Consider the following 20,826-nt stretch of genomic DNA (forward strand, 5'->3'; position numbering starts at 1 on the left):
TTCTCTCTCTCTCTCTCTCCCCCTCTTTTTTTAACTGTTGTTTCTTGTGGCTGTATCCTATTTCTCTTTGACTAATTCTTCTTCCTGTCCAGGAATGACACTGTACGCTTTGCTTTGGATGTCCTGGCTATTCTTACTGTTGTGCCAAAAATCCAGCTCCAATTGGCAGAATCAGTGGATGTGCTAGATGAGGCTGGCTCCACCGTCTCCACTGTAGGTAGGTTGTACCTTGCCATTTTGTTACTGCTTGGTCTGGATTTGTTTTCCTTTGCTATTCTGTTTGTGGTTACTTAACTGACCTAAGTAGTAAGAAGATAGTAGGGTAGGGTACCTTGCCTGTCCCATCTAAGCCATGCCATACAGTTTCATATAATGGAGTCATGTTAGTGAACTTGTGTTCTGAGTGGTACAGGCATTTCTGCTGTAATAGTGTAAACCTTGTACTCTGTGGAGTCACATGCAGAAAATGAGGTGCATAGGAAAAATGGTTGGGGCAGATAGTCAAGAACTTAAGCAGCTTTGTAATTTAAGCCCTAATAAAATTAGTAATCGGCAAGCCGCTCAGAATGGATAGAAGCTGTCACACACTACAAAAGGATTACACACTGTTTGAAAATGCTATACTCCATCAAGAGCAGGGCTGATGAGGGTTGCTGCTAAAGTGAGCATGGAGGTAGCGTAACCAGCTGTGGGTCCTGGGGGGCACCTCTCTGGGGAGAGTGCAGGGCACAGCCACTTGTTTTTGACTTTTCCTCATGAATAGCAGAAAGGTTCCGCTGCCACGGGAGCAGCCAGGCTGAGGGTTTTTCTTTCCTGTTGAAGGTTTAATTTAGTCCCACTATTTTTCATCTGCTTACCTAGGAAGAATTGCACATTAACCTTAGTGACCCTCACATAAGTATTGACATCATTCTCCCATGTAACCATTGTACGTGAGGTATTGCATCATAAAGGTACATGATAGTACAACTGATTGTATTTTACACAAACAATTCCTTGTACATTTTTTTAAACAAGTGTGGTAGTTTTAAGTGGAACAAAATGAGTAGAACTTTCAATTTTATCTCTGAAACAACCATTGAAGTTGGCCATGAGTTTTGTGAGAAAGAATATAAAATGTATTGTTTCCTCCTTCCCTCCTTTCCTATTAGGTATCAGCATTATTTTGGGAGTGGCTGAGGGTGAGTTCTTTATCCATGATGCTGAGATTCAGAAGTCAGCTCTTCAAATTATTATCAACTGTGTGTGTGGCCCAGATAACCGAATTTCCAGTATTGGCAAGTTTATCTCTGGAACGCCTCGGAGGAAGCTGCCTCAGACTCCCAAAAGTAGCGAGCACACCCTGGCCAAGATGTGGAATGTGGTCCAGTCCAACAATGGCATCAAGGTGCTTTTGTCCTTATTGTCCATCAAGATGCCCATCACAGATGCAGACCAGATCCGGGCCCTGGCCTGCAAGGCCCTGGTGGGCCTGTCTCGAAGTAGCACCGTCCGGCAGATCATCAGCAAGCTGCCCCTCTTCAGCAGCTGCCAGATCCAGCAGCTGATGAAGGAACCTGTGCTGCAGGACAAGCGCAGTGACCACGTCAAGTTCTGCAAGTATGCCGCTGAGCTCATCGAGCGGGTGTCAGGGAAGCCCCTTCTCATAGGCACCGATGTGTCCCTGGCACGACTGCAGAAGGCAGATGTTGTTGCGCAGTCAAGGATCTCCTTCCCTGAGAAAGAGCTGCTTCTGTTGATACGAAACCATCTCATTTCTAAAGGACTTGGGGAGACAGCCACTGTGCTGACCAAAGAGGCTGACCTGCCCATGACTGCTGCCTCCCACTCTTCTGCCTTCACCCCAGTCGCTGCTGCTGCTTCTCCTGTCTCTCTCCCCCGGACCCCTCGCATCGCCAACGGCATTGCAACTCGACTGGGCAGCCATGTGGCTGTGGGTGCCACTGCCCCTCCTGCCCCCACTGCCCATCCTCAGCCACGGCCCCCCCAGGGCTCACTTGCTCTGCCTGGCCCATCTTACGCGGGCAACTCCCCTTTGATTGGTAGAATCAGCTTTATCAGAGAGAGACCATCACCCTGCAATGGCAGGAAAATCCGAGTGTTGCGGCAAAAGTCGGACCATGGCGCCTACAGCCAAAGCCCAGCCATAAAAAAGCAGTTGGACAGGCATCTTCCTTCCCCACCTACGCTGGACAGTATCATCACAGAATATCTGAGAGAGCAGCATGCGCGCTGCAAGAACCCAGTTGCCACCTGCCCACCTTTCTCCCTCTTTACTCCTCACCAGTGTCCTGAGCCAAAACAGAGGCGGCAGGCGCCCATAAACTTTACCTCAAGGCTGAACCGCAGAGCATCGTTTCCAAAGTATGGCGGGGTGGATGGCGGGTGCTTCGATAGGCACCTTATCTTTAGCAGGTAAGGAGGCCCTATCAGCAGTGATTAGTCCAGAAAACCCTTTATTGGCCTGAAATACCAGAGATGGTCGCTTTATGTGACTAGATGAGCAATGTGACTGTACTCCCTTTTGTTAACCATGGGTTCCTTGTGTGACTGTTCAACATATTGATTGAATACTATGTGTTCTTACTACAACTAGTATGTTTTCTAGAGCCTATGGGACCTGCTGTCTCTAGGATCCCCAGCTTATTACTGTGCTGGTCCAAGTGGTCTCTTTTGGTTCTTTACAAATCTTAGGTAAAGGTCATGGGGTTGCACGCTTTAGACATGGGAACTTTATTGTTTAAACTTGTGGATGGAGGTCCTTTTCTCTCATTTGAAATGAAAATGAACTACTAAAGGTCATGTGATGTGTTGTGATGTATTTGAAACATAAAAGCTCTGTGTGTTTTTTCTTTCTCCCTTGTAGCAGAGTTTTCTTTTTCTGAGTCCTTGCACCTTCTTTGTCTCTGGCTCTCTTTCTTTGGCGTAGGTTCCGTCCTATCTCAGTGTTCCGGGAAGCCAATGAGGATGAGAGTGGCTTTACCTGCTGTGCATTCTCAGCCCGGGAGCGGTTCCTGATGCTTGGCACCTGCACTGGGCAGTTGAAGCTCTACAATGTGTTTAGTGGACAGGAGGAGGCCAGCTATAACTGTCACAACTCGGCCATCACACACCTTGAACCTTCCAGGGTAAGGGTCCCATCGTAGGTTGTTTGCAGTCATTCTCCTAAGATGGGTTGGTGAGCTTTGGCCCCATTGGCTGGCTGGCTGCCTGTATGTGTACATAAAGTTTTATTGGAACACGAGAGGCCCGGTGCACGAAATTCGTGCATGGGGCGGGGGGTCCTCTCAACCCAGTTTGCACCCTCTCTAATCTGGGACCCCGTGGGGGATGTCTGATGGCTGGTTTAGGTCTGGTCGCCCCTAACTACTCTCCTGCTGGCCTGGTCGCCCCTTACTTGCCCCCCTGCCAACCTGGTTGCCCCCACTACCCTCCCCGCCCCCACCAGCCTGGTCGCCCCATGCAGCCTGCTGCTTCGTTGTTTGGTCGCCTCTAACTAAGCCCCCGGCCGGCTTGGTTGTCCCATGCAGCCTGTTTGGTCATCCACTCGGTTGCGATGGTCACTTAGGCTTTTATATATAGAGAGATAGATAGCCATGCTCATGTGTTTATGTATTGTTTGTGGCTGCTTCTGTGCTACAAAGGCAAAGTTGAATAGCTGCAACCACGTGGCCCACAGAGCAAGTATTTATCTGGCCTTTGAAGTAAAAATTTGCCAACCTCTGTTCTAAGACCTGGAGATATATCTATTATCTATCCATGTATCTATCTATGATCTATCGATAAATATAAAAATATGTGTTTGTATATATCTGTACGTATTTTAATTTGCCTCAGTTGGAAACTGAGATTACCAACTGTGAACATAAAACTTTTTATGTCCGAAATCTCAAATTACTGTGAATTTTAGGAAAATAAGCATCATATGATTCCAGTGGGTCATAGTTTATTAGAACTATTTTGTGGATGGAATTGATACCTTTACTATTCCTAAAAGTCAGGACTATTAGGGTGACAGAATAATTTTCCTGATTTTAGAGTAAAGGAGGCTTACCCTTTATTGAGTTTTCTCTTTGAAAAACCTTTAAGGGTCCTGGCTAGAAAGTGTAGCAAATGTTTTCAGTTCACTGATATTTCAAGGATGAGGAATATGGTCAAATATTAATAAACGAGGAACCATCTTGGTCTCTTTCCAAGTTTCCCCCTCTTACCTTAGCTATTGTATTTTATATTACTAGCTCAGTAGGACTTAGTGTTATCTTAAATGCAGGTAACTTTTAGGATGCATGTACATATATTCTCACACTTTCAGACCACTTCTTGGTTCCTGGCATTTTTCTTTATAATCCATCTATATTTTTAAGATTGCGTTTTAAAATGCTGATGCAAATTCAGACAGTGAACCCCAAGTTGGGCCTCCTTCTTCTTTCAGGACGGGTCCTTGCTGCTGACATCCGCTACGTGGAGCCAGCCTCTGTCTGCACTTTGGGGAATGAAGTCAGTGTTTGATATGAAGTATGTATCTACTTGTACAACCTAGTCTCTGTGTTTATAGTTTACCTATTTAAACCCCCTTCATCCGATTTTAGAGCCTTTGGGAAAAGAGAAATGCTGTGAGTTATTGTTAGTTTCTCTCTTCCTCATCTGTGGCTCACGTTTAATAAGATAAGGTTTTAACTTTGTTAATTCCTAGATATGCTGACTAGGAATATACATTCCCATCACACAGCAGATCCTTCCCTGATCCAAAATGGCAGATCAACCCTAACCGGGTTGGCTCAGTGGATAGAGCGTTGGCCTGCGGGCTCAAGGGTCCCAGGTTCGATTCCGGTCAAGGGCATGTACCTTGCTTGTGGGCACATCCCCAGTTGGGGGTGTGCAGGAGGCAGCTGATTGATGTTTCTCTCTCATCGATGTTTCTAATTTTCTATCCCTCTCCCTTCCTCTCTGTAAAAAAGTTAATAAAATATATTCAAAACAAAACAAAAACAAAATGGCAGACCATTTATTTTCTCCCATTGACATGTGACAGCTGCACACTTTGCTGGGACATAGTTCAAAGGCACATATGCCTTATTAGTCATTTCTTTTTTTGTTTTGTTTTTTTGTTAATCCTCACCCGAGGATATTTCTCCATTGATTTTTAGAAAGAGTGAAAGGGAGAGGGAGAGACAGAGAAACATTGATTGGTTATTTCCTGCACCCTGTCCCGGGATGGGGAACCTGCTACTAAGGAACGTGTCCTTGACCTGAATCGAACCCGGACCCTTCAGTCTGCGGGCTGGTGCTCTCTCCACTGAGCCTAACCGGCAGGGCTGTTAGCAAGTCCTTTAATCAACTAATTCCCATTGATGATTTTGCATCTGCTTGGATGAAGGGAATTTTCTTTTTAATGTTAAGTGTCTGATACTTTCCTCTCTGGGAGTGACAGTCTCCAGGTGAGTGTGCTTGGGCATGAGCCTGAGGATCACCTTTCTTTTCAGTCAGTTGAGTGATTATGTCCTGAGGCGGCCGCCTGAGTGCTTCTGTCTGTCCGCAGGCATTCCTTCACAGAAGATCACTACGTGGAGTTCAGTAAGCACTCCCAGGACCGCGTCATCGGCACGAAAGGAGACATCGCCCACGTAAGTCCTGAGCCCTCTGCTTTCACACTGTTAGGCCTTTGTTTGCACTGAGTCTTCTGTATTGAGTGTGAGGACTTAAAGGGTCCTGGGGCAACTAGCAGTTACTCCGCGAGTCTTTCTGGTTCGGGTCTGCAAGTGTAAGGAAGTAGGTAGTTCTGAGCTGTCCAGGCGAAATGTGAAGAGAATGAACAGGAACTTCATCTGGCAAGTTGAGAAGATGTCCTTAGTACAGCAGATACTTTAACCCATTGTACGCCATAAGCGCCAGTAGATGCAAGCTGTGGACCTTCTCCACATGCCACATGTGTCTATAAAAAAATGTTTTCCCTAAGTGGCAGTTCTGACCAACTTTAAAGTCACTTTTTGTGAGAATTTTCAGCTAAAAATATTCAAGAACACCCGAATTGTAATATATTTATAATATTCATTGAAAATTGATTTTTTAAATTAAATTCAAAATATCGTGGTGTGTGGGAATGGTTTCCGTTTTGGATACATGGTAGTTAACTGGTTAAAATACTAAGTTTTAGATGAAATAAAGTCCCAGCCTTAATGGGACTCACTGGGGAGACAGTAAATAAAGAAGCAAATAAGTGGTGTATCAGGTAGGTGTTGCTGAAGAACAGGAAACAGGGCAAACGGTAGAGAATGCTGGTTAGTGTGTGGAGTACTTGTGTTTACTCGTGGATAGCTGTTGTGCTTAAGTGGTGTTTTGAAGGAGGTGTGGGTGCCATGCAGATATCCAGTAAGGCAGCAGGAGACCCCAGGAAAAAGGTGTGCCCTGGAAGATAAGGGAAGACTTTAAGAAAGGATGGATGGACTGGGTCAGAAACTGCTGACGAGTTCCATACGATGAGAATTGAGAGGTGACCTTTGATTTAACAACATGGAGGTCATTGTTAACTATGTCAGGAGCTAGTTCTCTGCAAGTTCCCATGGGATAGAAACCTGATTCGAGTGGGTTCATGAGAGAAGAGGAGAGAAGCAGATGGCACTGCGTATAGACAGGTCTTTTGAAGTGTTTTGCTGAAAACAAAGCAGAGAAGTGGGTAGTAGCTTGAGGTGAGGGATTTGGGGTGGTGAAGTATTTCTCCCAAACTTTTGAAAGTGTTAAAATATGTGGAAGAGTTGAAAGAATAGTACATATACCTGTCACCTAGATTCATCAGTTTAATAATTAGCCATATTTCTGTGTAAATGTATGTTTTTTTTCTGAATCATTTGAAAGTAAGTTGCAAATATCATGATGTTTTATTCCTGTCTTACAGCATATATTAGTATATCCTAACAATAAGGACATTCTTACATAGTTACACTTTGTTATCCAGGTTAAGAAAATTCATAGTAATTCCCAGATGTCATCCAAATATCCATTCCATACTCAGTTTTCCCGATTGTTCCTGATACGTTCAGTTTCAAATGTTTTTTTTGGAACCAGGATCCAGCCAAGATTCACATATTGCATTTGGTTGTTGTGTCTCACTAATGTTTTAAAGCCAAGAGTCATTTCTCCAGTTTTCATGACATTGACTTTTGAAGAGACCAGGCTAGTTGTCTTGTCCTATGATCTGGATTTGTTTGTTTCCTGTGGTGTCTCCTTATTTGTTCCAATATTAGAGGAGGATTTTTTAAAAAAAGATTGAAAATATTATAGCATGTCTGTAAGCTGATGGGAAAGATCTGGTCTCTACATGGGCTGCACATTGTAGACTTGGAACTTTTAGTATTTAGGGCTAAAGTATGTACATTGGGAGATTTTAAGGAGAAAAGGGCACTTGATTAATAATGCCTTTTCCCAAGAAGTTACCCTTAAGATACTCTGTGGATAATTGCTGGTTAATCCATGTGGAGAATCTCTCAGTTTCAGTCTTAGAAACACGCTCTGTTTCTCGAAAGGGGGTGGAGGAAGAAGGTGGTTTTCTCTTCCCTGTTGCAGTCACACTTCTCATTGTCCTCCCTGTGAGGACTCTTCAAACCTTGAATGGGAACCAAAGCACTTAAACTTGGCTATGATGGTTGTGGTCTTCCTGTTTTCCAGTTTTAATATCAGGGCTTTTGTAATTTTGGTGGGTTTTGGAAAGCATGGGAAAGATATTTTATACAACTTCTCTCTGAATTTGTCAATGAATGGATTGGTCTGATTTTTCTCTTCCCACCCCTTCTTCTCTAAAGATTTATGATATTCAGACTGGCAACAAGCTGTTGACTCTGTTTAACCCAGATCTTGCCAACAACTACAAGAGGAACTGTGCCACCTTTAATCCTACAGATGATCTGGTCTTAAATGATGGCGTCCTCTGGGATGTCCGCTCTGCGCAGGCCATCCACAAGTTCGACAAGTTCAACATGAACATCAGTGGTGTTTTCCATCCGAATGGGCTGGAGGTCATCATTAATACTGAGATTGTATCCTTTATACCCGGGTCTTACTTTCCACTTCTCTTTGTGATAGAGAGTACCTGTCAATACCTGTTGAAAGTATCTACACAGGTCACACTCTGGTGCCTCTGCTTTGGTTTGCAGTGCTAGTGCGTCTCCAGGGCACTCACGTCACCGGTGACTCTCACTAGCATGTTTGTGTTGTGAAAATTGACCAGATTGCTGCTTTTCGTTTTCCCAAGTATTGAAGTGACTTTTATCTATCTTCAGAAGGATTTACTTGTGCTCTATAGAAGTCAATTGGTAGGCGTAAGAGTAAAATGAAGTTCTATTGAGAGGAGGGGAACTCACGTAGCTTTTATGTATGTGAGGATACCGAAGGAGATTTTTAGGGACATTATTCTATAACATGCTTTTATTTTACCCTGATCTCATTGATTTCTAAAACATCAATACCAGTGTGGGGGAGAGGTGCGGAGGGCGGGAAGCAGTATTTCAGAATTCCCACCAGGTTGTTAGATAAGTTTTGTATAAAGTAGCTTTTCTTAAAAAAATAAAATAAAATAGTTTTTCTTGACAACCCCCCTCCTAGTGGGACCTTCGCACTTTCCATCTTTTACATACAGTTCCTGCTCTGGATCAGTGCCGAGTAGTGTTCAACCACACGGGGACAGTGATGTATGGAGGTAATAAACTTTTTACTTTCTTTGTTATTTTCTTTCTCCCTTCTCTCCCCCCTCACTTAGTTTGATACTTCCTTTTTGGAAAGTGCTCTCAAATGTGAATTGGAAAGCATTTGGAAGTTGTGGTATAAAAGATAAAATGATACACAAATGATGACAAAAAGAAGATGAAAAATATATTGATTTAGGGTAAGAGGCCACTGGCTTTGAAGATAAGTAAATCTTGTATAGACAGAAATTTCATGCAGTGATTTCCCATGTGTATCATGAACTTAAAGAAAAAGCTTTGCATCTGTTGTCTTGTGATGTTGTCCACCTTCACCCTGTTACCACTTGTTGGGAGCTAGACGAAAGGTTAAGGATATTGTTTGCTGTTCGCTGGGATTTACAAGGAGGACACCTGTGAATAGGGGATGTTTTGATTCTAATAGTGTTGCCCTCCCCTGCTCTTTCCCCCTTTCCTCCCCACCAGCTATGCTGCAGGCAGACGATGAAGATGACTTAATGGAAGAAAGGATGAAAAGCCCTTTTGGATCATCCTTCCGAACATTTAACGCAACTGACTACAAACCTATAGGTAAGCGTGAAGGGGCAGACCTTGATTTTTTGTTATATTTTGATGATGTAATTTTCATTGAAAAGCAGAGGAGTTATGGAAATATTTGTGACCAATCGCCTTGAATTCCTTGAGAGGAAAAGCGGATTTTAAAGTCACAGCAATAGTCCAGTCCCGAGCCTTGTCACGTTGTTTTCCAGCAACCATCGACGTGAAGCGGAACATCTTCGACCTGTGCACAGACACCAAGGACTGCTACCTGGCTGTCATCGAGGTAAAGGCGCTTCAGAAGCCTGCTCTTTGGTTGGGATGTTTAGGGTCACTGCACTACAGGAATGTTGATCGAAGTGAGCTATGTTATAAAGTGGCTGCATTCCTGAGGGGAGGTTATTGATAACCTCATTTGCTGGGGTTTGGGAGATCTGCAGTATAAGAGGAATAAGAAAATGCTAATATAAAACAGCGTGGAGAGTCCTGTCTCCTACTGTCTTGGATTCATGTCACACTTTTTTAGAGGTGTCTGCCTCTCACCAGAGCCAGACAGGTTTGTTCCAAGCATGGTGGTCTCTCGTGTTTATATTCCTCACTAGCCCAGCCTTCTTGTCCTATTTGTCATTCCTTCTCTGTGTTCTAGGTATCACATTTTTAGAGTCAGTTCAAGAATTTGGGGTGTTGGGGCCTTTGATAGCTGTGGGGTCAGGGTGCACGGGTGCCAGGCAGAGCCGAGGTGTGGGGTGTGGCAGGCTTTCTGAAAACTCCCTGTGAACTGGGTGCTCTGTTTCAGAACCAAAGCAGCATGGATGCTCTCAACATGGACACAGTGTGCAGGCTGTATGAAGTGGGCAGGCAGCGCCTGGCAGAGGACGAGGACGAGGAGGAGGACCAGGTCAGTGTTTTTGAGTTTCTTTCTCATAATGTTTAGAGAGGCCATGCTCTTCTGCTTTTCGCTACAGGGGTTTTAAAGAACAGCCTTTGCTACTTGTTGGCATATTCCGAAGGCCTGGCATGTGCCCTTGATCCCTGAAAGTCAGAAGGAAGATTTTATTACAGAACATTAACCAGCACCCGATGGTCCTGTGCATGCCACCGGAAGTTAGGACCAGTGCCCTGGCTGACTTCCCGACGTCAGTTCTGTGGTGCAGTCTACTTTCAGAATAACAGGAGAGCTTTTAGGTACAGAGAAGACTTCGGTGCTTCTGAGAAATTAAACATTTATGAAATCTGAGTGGGTAGGATGCCCCAGGGAATGTGAGCTTTTCCTTTCTGAGGGGGTTAGTTTATGGTCATGTGCCAGGGGCTTGCCTGCAGAGTGTCAGTTCCAAAGACTTTCGGCAGATCTTTCCTGTTTAAAGTAAATGACAGGGCTTTGCTTTCTTGTAGATAGTAAGGCTGGTAAAGGTCTTCTTTCCAGATTTTGGGTTCCCTTTGTTTTCCTTCTTCCGCTGTGGTGGTGCTTGTCGTCTCTTTAAGGGCAGAGGTGCTCTGGGTGGGGAGAGGGGCCACTGCAGGACACTAAGAAGCTCACCTTCCTGGTGGCCAGTGCTCTCCTCCAGCCTGCCCCTACTCTGGTAAACGCTGCCCACTGGTGACTGAGGCAGGAAGGAAAAGAAAGCGTCCTGGGCATGGACAGTGAGGGTCAAGAGCAGCAGGCTCCAGAGGGCCCTAACGAGTGGCCTTAGGCCCAGTCTGGAGGAGCCTGCGAGCATTCCAGCGTGGAGACTAGGCTGGGGGTAGGCGAGCAGTGGGGTGAGTTAGCATTGCTTCTGTGTCGCACAGGGTCCGGGCACATTTCCTACCTACTGCTACCAGGTCCATTTCACAGGAAGGACATCATTTGAAAACAGATTTCACCCTTAAGTCCTTGGTGTTTTGATTTAGAGAAGTTTTAGTGGGATAGGGGGAGGGAGAGGGAGATAAATATCAGTGATGAGAGAATCATTGATTGGCTGCCTCCTGCACCCCTACTGGGGATCGAGCTGCAATCCAGGCTTGTGCTCTGACTGGGAATTGAACTGTGACCTCCTGGTTCATAGGTTGACACTCAACCACTGAGCCACGCCAGTTGGGCAAGACCATGTCTATTTAAGCAAGTTTTCTTAATTCTGTTGACTCACATGCCCTCCTAGAATCACGCAGTTGTTTTGCTGCATTTATTCTCTCCAGCACCTTCTCCTCACCACTTCTCCCCTTTCCTGTGTGCGCTTCACCTGATCTTAAAACGGGAGTCTTAATTTTCATATGAGCCATTTGCTATTTAAAGTTTTGTCCTAGTCTGGGTATCACTGGCAGGTCTTCTCAGGTGTCCCAGGTGACTTAAATCGCTTAGGGGTGCAGGCACCTGTGAGGAGCACCTTTGAATTTGCCTTTTCACCTCAGCAAAGTAAACTCAGAAGCCTGACTGGTCAGCTGCCATCTGATAAAATGGCCCAGCACAAATGCCTGTATAAATTTGATAGCTATAGTCTTTGGTTCATACGGTTGCTAGGCTGCTGGCCTTCAGGCATTTGATAGAGCAGAGATAAGCCAGCCACTTATCAAAGCTCCTGTTATCCACTGGAATTTTGGTATTTGTGTTTTTTAAAATCAATTCAATCCAACTTTGATGTTGGCTTTTAGGAAAATTACAAAATCAAAGATTAGTAGCTGATCATTGTTCCTAGATTTTGAAAAGCCAATACTTTTCAACTAATTATAATCTTAATTTTATATTAAAAAGGGGCTAATACTCTCTTTCTCCATCCATTTTGGAACCCGGGACCACTGCATGCTGTGCTTCCTGAGCGCTCCTACTGCCAGGAGCGGTGGGGCGTGTTCGTGGGTCACACTCCTGCTGTAAGCCTGGCCAGGGGCACCTGAAAGGCTGCCTTTTTTTTCCTTTTAAAAAGTTTAAAATGTACGTTAGATTCTGTCAGTGAGAAAACACAAGCATTTACAACTGAAATGAACTTGTAGCTTTTAAGGACAGTTATTAACACCAGGACAAATGTCAAAAGGAGGAAAAGCAGGAGTTTAAGTTTTACAAAATATGACATGTTGAAATAATTAAGAACGTAGGCTTGGGTTTGAGTTACATTTTTAGAAGTTATTCTGCTATTCTCATTTTTAGATTCACGTCTTAAAGTATGACCAGACGTTGATTTTTCTAAGGGATTGGTTATATTTTTGAAGGGAATATAGGCTAAAAGCTGTTTCTTTTGAATAGATATATATTCAAGAAGAATTTTGATTTAAAAGATGACGTTAAGTCCTAGAGAACAGGACAGCTCGATGTAGCAGAGAAAGTCCGTGGTAATACCTGGATTCACGTTTTAGGTCCTGTCATTGGGGGCGGGGGGGTCTGTGGGTAGGGTACCTATTATTAAGAAAAGTAGAATTTTTACAACTCAGAGGTCATCTTGTGCTTCTGGCTCTTCATTAGGGGCATTTCACCATTCCTGGGGAGCCTTTCCAACTCCGCCTGTGTGAGCTTCATTTGTAAGGACTGGCGCTGTGGACCCTGAGTGTGGTTTAGGCATGTGTGTTTTGGAAAACGTTTCCCAGGTGATTCTGATGCTTACACCTGAGCAGAGCCACCGACTTAATTAAGTCACCTCACTGAACAAGAAATTGGGATTCTATGAAGTTGGTATTAGATGGTCAGTGAGCAGTCACTGCTTTGCTGTAATTCTGGCGGATGGGCAGCGTCATGGAGCCTCTGGAAGGGATAAGGTCGCAGGGAGCTGAAGAGTCTGGAGATGGCAGGAGGAGGGAGAATGCGGTGAGCTGTCTGATGGAGTAAATGGATTTTATATTTTATTATTGCAGGAAGTAGAATCTTTTTCCTGCCGGCCAAGCTGACTGTTGATATTTGAGCAGGAGGATAAGTGCCTGAGTGTTAATGGCATTTACTTGGAAACACCTGTCGCCTCTGTCAAAGCTAAGAGGCTAAGAGGCGCTGTGTCCTCTTTTGCTTGAAGGGAAACTGGATCCTAGTGCAAAGTCGAAATCTGGCAGAATGCAAGTGAGGAGTTTCTCTAGCACAGAACATGGGTTATCTGTGAGTGGCTGGACGGGGAATGTCTGCTTTGTTTGGTTCAGGCGCTGCTTAGATAGCACTGTTCCAGGCCTGCCCGCGTCCTTGGCAAGAACGTGAAGGGCTGAGGAGCTGATGGCTCAGCAGCTGTGTTCTTCCTGTGTTGTTAGGTAGAAGAACAGGTAGATCCAGGGGTTGAAGCTTTTGTTCCAGTGCCGCCTCGGATTTCACTTGGTTTGGTTGGTGCAGGACCGAGAAGAGCCAGCCCCTTTGGGGGTACTAGCCAGGAGCCCACACTGTCAGTGGCAGAGGCCTCTGTAAAGCGAGTTTCCTGTTTCTTGGGATAGAGCTGCATGACCGGTAGTGCCTTCGTGGAGTAAGTAGCCATCCTCGTCTGGTGTCTTGGGGGCCACGTACATGCTGGTGGCTGCCTCACCATGAGTCTGCTGGCCCTGAAGTCTGTGCTAACCGAGGTGACCGCTCTCTCCACTGGCAGTTCCCTCCCGTCCTTAGGGAAGTGGGGCAAACTCCCTGGCCAGGCCTGTTTCCTCCTAATGGACCTAATGCTCTCTTACCAGGAGGAGGAGGAGCAGGAGGAAGAAGATGATGATGAAGACGATGATGACACTGATGATCTTGATGACCTTGACACTGACCAATTGCTGGAGGCGGAGTTGGAGGAGGATGACAACAACGAGAACGCAGGGGAGGATGGGGACAATGACTTCTCTCCCTCTGACGAGGAGCTGGCCAACCTTCTGGAGGAGGGAGAGGACGGGGAGGATGAAGACTCTGATGCAGACGAGGAAGTGGAACTGATCCTGGGGGACAGTAAGTCCAGGACGACCATGGGGCTGAGCCTGGGCCTCCAGGGGAAGATGCCTTCCCTGTGCCAGCCCCGCCCAGTGTGGAAGCCACACCAGGAGTTCTCTGTCCCTTAACTGTCCATCCCCCCTCTGGCCCCTGAGGAAAAGCAGTTTTCCCACCTCTGACCCTCTGCTCTCCCATCAGACTATGTAACCAAACAGCTGTTCTCTCTCATCTTTAAAACGGAGGCTGGCAAATGATTTCTGTAAAGGCGGGATAGTAAATGTTTCACTTTGTGGGCCACATGGTCTCTGCTGCAGCTTCTCAACTCTTCTGTTGTGTGAAAGCAGCCGGACACACGGGGTCATGGTCCTGGCTGCCTAGAGGGTGAGCCTCAGAACAGAAGCCTGAACACAGTTCTGCCCCAGGGCCCGCTGGCACCTGCTGGACTGCTCGCTCCTTCCTAAAGCAGCAGACGCCTCTTGTGGGGAGCCTTTCCTTTCCTGTCCGCTATTCCTGAAAGACCGGGGGGCACAGGTTTCTCTGTTTTTATCTCCCTCCCCCCTCTTCATTCCGAATTAGAAAGAAAAACTTGCCTATTTCCAGCTGTTTCCCACTAGGAAGGTTTCTGAAGTCAGACTGTCCCTGACTACATGCTAAGGCGTCTTGAGGAACCAGTTGATGGTTCTCAGGGTCTGCCAAGCCCTGCAGCTCCCAAGTGTTCACAGAGGTGATGGGAGGGGGGTGGAGGCAGCATCTCTGAGGTGTCCCTGTCTGACAGCGTAATCCCTGCGACAGCCACCGTTTCCGTGCAGCTAACCCGGCCAGTTTTCCCACAGCCAGGGCCTTACACCCAGCACAGCCACTAGCCACACGGGACCACTGACACTGTGATGCAGTTTTTAAAACTCAGTTCCTCATTCATGTCCACGCTGCACGTGCGCAGGAGCCTGGTGTAGCTGCCGTGGAAGGGCACGGACCCAGGACGTTACATCACCATGGGAATCGTATTGTGCTGGCCTAGGCCCAACAGATGCCAGTGTCTTTACAGTGGATGTTTCGTTTTTTATAATCAGGAGCAGGAGAGAGCGATCTCATACATGCTTCTCGTCCTCAAGGTTGAAGGCAGCTGGCTGAGGGAAGACTGTCTTTCTCACCGTCCTCTGTGGGGCTGGGAGAGAGGGCCTTCTGTCTGTCCAGCTGCTGTTTACCAGCTTCCATGTTCTCCATGCTGGAGGTTAAGGTGATTCAGTGAAGGAAGCTTGCTTTGTCCCTAGCCATGGTCAGAGAGCCAGGAAAGAGAGACTGAGAGACTAAGGGGCAAGGGACAGGGGACAGTATTGATAATACCAGGGCAAGTTTTATCAGACCTTTGTCATCTGAATAGTGACACACAGGCCCCAGTTCCCTTTCGCTCCAATTACAAGCAGTGAGGTAGGCTAAGGAGCAGCTGGTGTGCCCCCGCCGTGCGCCTCACTAATTCTCTGAATTGGAATATAAAGCTACAAAGTTCTACTTGGTCTATGATTTACTGCCTCCTCCAGCTTTTCCTGTTTAGTTTAGGAAACCTTTCCTTCCTAGCCCCGAACCATCTGGAAAACCTTAGTTCTATCAGCAGTGAGAATGTCACTTTAACTCGGGAAGATCTGTGATGTAGAAATGCCGAATAGATGACAACTCAAGGACGTTTTAGCTTGGGCTCCAGAGCTGAGGTGGTGACAACGAGGTGGCATCTGCAGTGTGTGTGCCATTGCTCTGTTTTACACCCACAGCCGCTCGTACAGCAGAGGGCACACTCCCTGGGCCCTTGGTTTGCTGGCCATTTGCCTCACTCTGACCCTTCAGAGCAGTAGCTTCATTGTTTGGGGCTTGTGGAACCTTTTAGGGTCTGACGGGAGCCATTAAGCCTAGAAAACCACACCTTGAGCCCCACCCAACCCTACAGAGGCCTGGGCCCACACCTGGTGCTGGATTCTCTATGCAGAACCCAAACTCCTTAGCTGAAGTCTCTGTCCCAGTCAGTTCTGCCCCCCAAAGCCTGTGTTATAGAGTAACAGGCTAAATATTGCAAACATGGTTTCCATCTGCACGGCCTTTGCCTCAGGGCCTTTCCGAAGAAGGCTTGACCAAGGTCTCTGAGCACTTCGAGGTGCTAAAAGGCTGAGGGAGGCAGAGGGGGAGCCCTGGCCCCTGGGCACCAAGCCCTGCACCTGACACTCACGTGCTTCAGGGCTGGGCCGTGATCCTCCTCCAGTAGCTTTAGTCCCGGGCCAGGCGCAGGTGTGCGCTGGGAGGGCAGGTTCCGGCAGCTGGCCTGGCAGCGGTGGCCATAGCAGGGGCACCTGGGACACGAGCTTGGCTCTGGGGAGGCCTGCCCTGCCCGCTGCACTTCCTCCGAGTGACGAGCTGCTAGTTCTGAGCTTCCCGCCCGTTTGCAACAGGCCACGCTGTGCCTTTCCGACCAGGAACACTGGTTCCCGGCCACCTCTCTGGCTGCTTCTCAGGACTTTCTCGAATCACGGCCATGCTCTTCTTGACTTTATCCACCTCAGTTTTCTTCCTAAAGGAGATTGTAGTGAATGAAGGGAGGTTTGGGAACACGCTTCCTCAGCTTTTCCTTTTCCAAGTCGATTCTCAGTATCTGGGCCCAGTAGCCGTCCCCTCCTGCGGGAACTTGAGGGCCGTGGGCATTTGGGAGGCTATAGGGCAGGGTCTGTCCACCCTCCAGGAGCCCTTGTTAAAAACCATTTCATAGCTGTGAGTAATCAAAACGGGCCTTAGGCCTTCCCCTTACCTTCTTCACTCAGCCAATTAACCAGAGTCGTTAGGAGTTAGCTACTAGGCTTCTCTCCCACTGTGGCCAGCCAGACACAGCTCCGGGGCATCCCAGCTCCTCCCGCTGCCTCCAGGCACAGGTGCCAGGCCCTGCTGCTGCTGCAGCCTGCCCGCTTTAGGGAGTCTGCTCCCTGCGGGTTAGACTGAGAAACTGCGGGGGACGAAATCCCAGGCTGATAATCTCTGTCTTGAGCTCTTTTGGGAAGTGGGGCTAAGGAGAAATCTCCTCCTTGCTTGGGCTCAGAGAGGCCTGTGCCTAGCCCTGAAGGACTCCAGAGGCCCAAGGGCTGTGGGGCTCCCACTGCTCCCCTCAGCCCTGCCCCTTAAGGGTCTCTGAGGCAGGACGAGCCGCTAGCACTCAGGATGCCACATTCAGGCTGAGAGGTGAGAGAGCAGGAGGTCCCGGGGGACTGTGGCCAAGAAGCGGACCCTCCAGAGCCTGCTCCAGGGGTGGTTGGTGCCTTTTCCTTTTTCTGGAAAGGTAATTAGTCCCAGACACACAGGTGTGCACTGCAGGGGCTTCCTCCTGGAAGCTCCTAGAAGCCCAGTGGGTGACCTGGCCTCTCCCTCTGCTTACCTTGCAGCCGACAGCTCTGACAACTCTGACCTGGAAGATGACATCATCTTATCTCTGAATGAGTGAGGAGCATCACCACGTGGAAGATTCTTGGCAGGCGAGAACCTGAGTCAAATGAATTCACAACACCTTCCCTCCCTCCCTCCCTCCCTCCCTCCCTCCTCCCTCCCTCCCTCCCAGGCTGTGTCCTTAAGGAACGGCACGGCCGCACTCAGAGGACTGTGGCCTGGAGAGTCCCTGGGCCCCGAGGGCCCTTCAGAGCGAACAGCACCGAGACCCCAGGGGTCAGGCCTAGTCTGTCCCCTTCTCCTCGGATGGACACACCTTTCCTCTAGGGAAAAACCTGTTTCCGGGGTCATTTCACAATATATTTTCTTTGTATAATGTTCTTTACTTAAAGAACAAGAAATAGTTTTTTATAAAACTTAAAAAGAAAAAAAAAAGCCAAGCATTTATAATTGAGGGTATGAACTTATATCCACCAGGTCCTTGTCCCATTGCATTTTCTGCGGAAGAAAATGACGTCTAGAGAACAGTGCGGAGGCATTGTTACACGTATTTAAGTGAAAGGAAAATCGTGGTTTCTTAAATTGATAAGGATGAAGACTATTTTATTATAAATATAATATATGATTTTTAACCTGTTTTGTTGCCTCACAAGCTGTCAGGCTGGCTTGCTCTCCTCTGGGCCAGGGGTGGGAGGAAGGCTGACTCACCGGCTCTGGGCTGGGCAGCAGGCGGTGTGGATGCTGGTTCGTGGAGTTGAGGGAACTTAGGATATGAGTTCACTCCCTCTAGTTTTCTTTGTCCTTCAGTTTTTCAAAATCTTTTTTTCCTCTTTCCTTTCTCCCCAATGTGGAAATTACAAATCAAAGGCCTTTTTCTTTAATGTAAAGTGTATTTATTTAAAAAAATACAAAATAAACTACAAGCCTGTCTTTGCTTATGGCCTTCCCTGTCCTTTTACCAAAGCGGGGTCTGTCCCTTTCCTTGCAGCTCTAGCCGTGCAGGAGAGAAGACGCCTTCCGAGAGGCAGTCGGCACGGTGGTAAGGACACTCTGCCCGAAAAGCTCTCTGGGGAGACAAGGGGCTCAGTCCCAGGTCTGCCCCGGCCTGGCCTGCACTCCCCAGAGACTGTCTCCATAAGAGCACCTTGCACGGGGCTGTGGGAGGCGTCAGGACCCTGCCCACGTGGGCACCTGTCTGCCCGGCTCTGAACCAGAAGGCCGCTCTGGAGCACAGGTGGGGGCTGGAAAGTTAGGGTCCTGGGACGTTTGGGAGGGAGGGAGGAGCTGGCAGAGCTAAGGAGTGGCAGCGTTTTGGCCATCGCTCAGGGCGACTGCTGCTCCCTGGGAGGCAGTGTTGAGTGCGGGAGCAGCTGCAGTTTAGAGGCAGCGGGGGCTTGGCAGGCTGGGCTTGTAGCTACTTCACAGGCTCTTGCAATCGGCCCTGGGTTGAACTGTGCTCCCGCCAAGGACATACCAGGAGCTTAACTTTACACTCCCCCCACCCCCCCACTCCCACCCCCCCACCATGAGAGACCCTGATGCCGTTCTTCCTTTGAGTTTGCCCAAGTAACAGCTTCTTGGTTTCTATCATGTAGGTACGTAGCTCAGAGAAGAGGGGACACATTTGGTTGTGAAGTAAACAAGCAAGACAGACAGCTAAACTCACCAGGGGCTGGTGAGGCCCTGCTGGGCTCGGAGCACCACACAAGCTGTCACACACCGAAGCGCCTGTGTCGCTCAGGTACCTCTTGGTCCTCTAGAGAGCAGAGGTCTCGGCTCCTAAGGTGCGTCATGCCTCAGCTTAAATAGGTCGCTAACACTAACCAGTAGAATAGTTTGCTGGTGCTGAATGGATTAGAAGAAAACGGGTTAAAAGTAAAGAAACAGCAAAAGCACTATATTCTTCTAGTCATTATCGGAGCCACTGCTTCCCTGAACTGTGGCAGGAGCTCTTGGGAGCACCCGGGCTCTCGGGGGGAGAGGGGGCCTCCGCCGAATTCTGGTTGCCTTGACAACACACCCTCAGGGGAGCGCCCCGAGAGGCCTCGGAGGCATCAGCCCTCATCCCCTTGAGTCACGTAGGAGGAAACCGGGGGCAAGTGTTGCCTCCTGTGGGTTTTGCCTTTAAGCAGCACCTGAGAGAGAGGACCGGTTAGGCGCTGGCACCTGCAGTTGCCGTTCCTCTCGGGCCTGGCCCACCTGAGCCGCCTCACTGGTTCCTGCTGCCGGCCCTGACAGGTCACGGCACCTGTTGTGTGTTAAGAGTTGAAGGAAGTGTTGAGAAGAGGGTCTGAGGAGCAGGAGGGAGGTCACACACAGGCTGTGGCTCATCACCAACACTCTAGTTCTTGTGGGGACCAGAGAACACGTATGTAGCCCTGAAGGGGGACAAGGCGAGGCTGCAGTGTCTCCAGCCAGATCTCCCAGGCGTCTGTTGGGGGAGGGCCGGAGGCGGTGTTCTGGGTCCTGAGCGCCCACTCGGCAGGCACCCCGCTGCTGCTCTGGCTGAGCGGCATGTGTGAGACCTGCGGTGGGGCCAGCCCTTCCCTGCCCCTCCCCTCGCTCCAGCACAACAGGCAAATAAACATGTTGCCCACTTCTTTCTTGGTGCGAATGTTTTGTTACAAACTTGCTTACTCTCCTGTGAGCTGGCTTCCCAGGCACCTCCCTCTTTCTTTTAAATCTCAAGGTCTCAGACACCTCCTTCACTGTCTTTGTGGACAGGCATCCCCAGGCCCTCATGACTGTCCCTCAAAACCACCCAGCAGTCCCCTGCACTGCCCTGCCGAGAGCCAGCTAGGGTAGTGCCAGACCTGCCAGCATGGCCTGGCCATTGGGCCCAAAGTCCCTGGTCACTTGGGGGCTCATTTCTCTCACTGGAGCTTCCCTTTTCCCTCATCCCTGACAATGACCCTTTTGGAACATCCCAACCTCCACACGAACATGTCATGGTGTTTGGGCTGTGTTCCCCCATGACAACCGCTGTGGGACAGTGGCCAGCGCTGGCCATACTCTCATCAGACAGACGTGATGACAACTTGATGCTTCAAGCGCTCTCCCCTCCCAGCTCGAGCGCCTCCATGCCCCTCCAGCCCGGCTTGAATGGCGCCGAGCTCCAGCACGCCCAGCACCCCGAGGCTGACGGTTCCCCATAGAGCACCATCTCCCAGGGTCTCCACCTCCTCAGTATCTGGGCAAGAGGCCTAGGCTCACTCACCTTGCACCTGGGAGAGTTTGGTCACAGCATCTTCCTCACCTGCCGCCTCCATGGCAGCATCACAAAAATCTTCAGTGTCCCCCACAAAGCTCTAGGGACTCGGCACAGACCTCCACATGACACATCAG

At 48.4% G+C, this 20,826-nt stretch overlaps 1 protein-coding gene and 1 long non-coding RNA gene across 5 annotated transcripts in view; one reads left to right on the forward strand and one right to left on the reverse strand.

Moving 5' to 3' along the window:
- The window catches only part of DCAF1 (DDB1 and CUL4 associated factor 1), a 49,178-nt gene extending 30,763 nt beyond the window's left edge, over positions 1–18,415 (forward strand). Inside the window, exons 13-24 of one of the 4 annotated variants that reach the window (XM_036333439.1) lie at positions 93–217; positions 1,152–2,415; positions 2,930–3,128; positions 4,433–4,515; positions 5,540–5,624; positions 7,797–8,030; positions 8,596–8,689; positions 9,159–9,263; positions 9,443–9,516; positions 10,027–10,128; positions 13,833–14,085; positions 17,481–18,415. In XM_036333439.1, the coding sequence (XP_036189332.1) occupies positions 93–217; positions 1,152–2,415; positions 2,930–3,128; positions 4,433–4,515; positions 5,540–5,624; positions 7,797–8,030; positions 8,596–8,689; positions 9,159–9,263; positions 9,443–9,516; positions 10,027–10,128; positions 13,833–14,085; positions 17,481–17,539 (2,677 nt within the window). In that variant the 3' untranslated portion in view covers positions 17,540–18,415. Of the gene's footprint in view, positions 1–92; positions 218–1,151; positions 2,416–2,929; positions 3,129–4,432; positions 4,516–5,539; positions 5,625–7,796; positions 8,031–8,595; positions 8,690–9,158; positions 9,264–9,442; positions 9,517–10,026; positions 10,129–13,832; positions 14,902–17,480 lie in introns of those variants that run through there. The other 3 variants (XM_036333438.1, XM_036333440.1, XM_036333441.1) reach the window with 3 other exon arrangements.
- On the reverse strand, positions 8,848–20,692 carry LOC118668436. The gene is made up of 6 exons (XR_004971664.1): positions 19,617–20,692; positions 19,148–19,326; positions 18,115–18,547; positions 17,474–17,578; positions 16,283–16,621; positions 8,848–15,292 (listed from the first exon to the last, which is right to left on the reverse strand). It is a non-coding gene; the product is annotated as an uncharacterized LOC118668436 (long non-coding RNA).
- Between the last annotated feature and the right edge of the window lie 134 nt (positions 20,693–20,826).

This window comes from Myotis myotis, unplaced genomic scaffold (assembly GCF_014108235.1).
Source record: "Myotis myotis isolate mMyoMyo1 unplaced genomic scaffold, mMyoMyo1.p scaffold_m19_p_13, whole genome shotgun sequence".
NCBI classification, from domain to species: Eukaryota; Metazoa; Chordata; class Mammalia; order Chiroptera; family Vespertilionidae; genus Myotis; species Myotis myotis.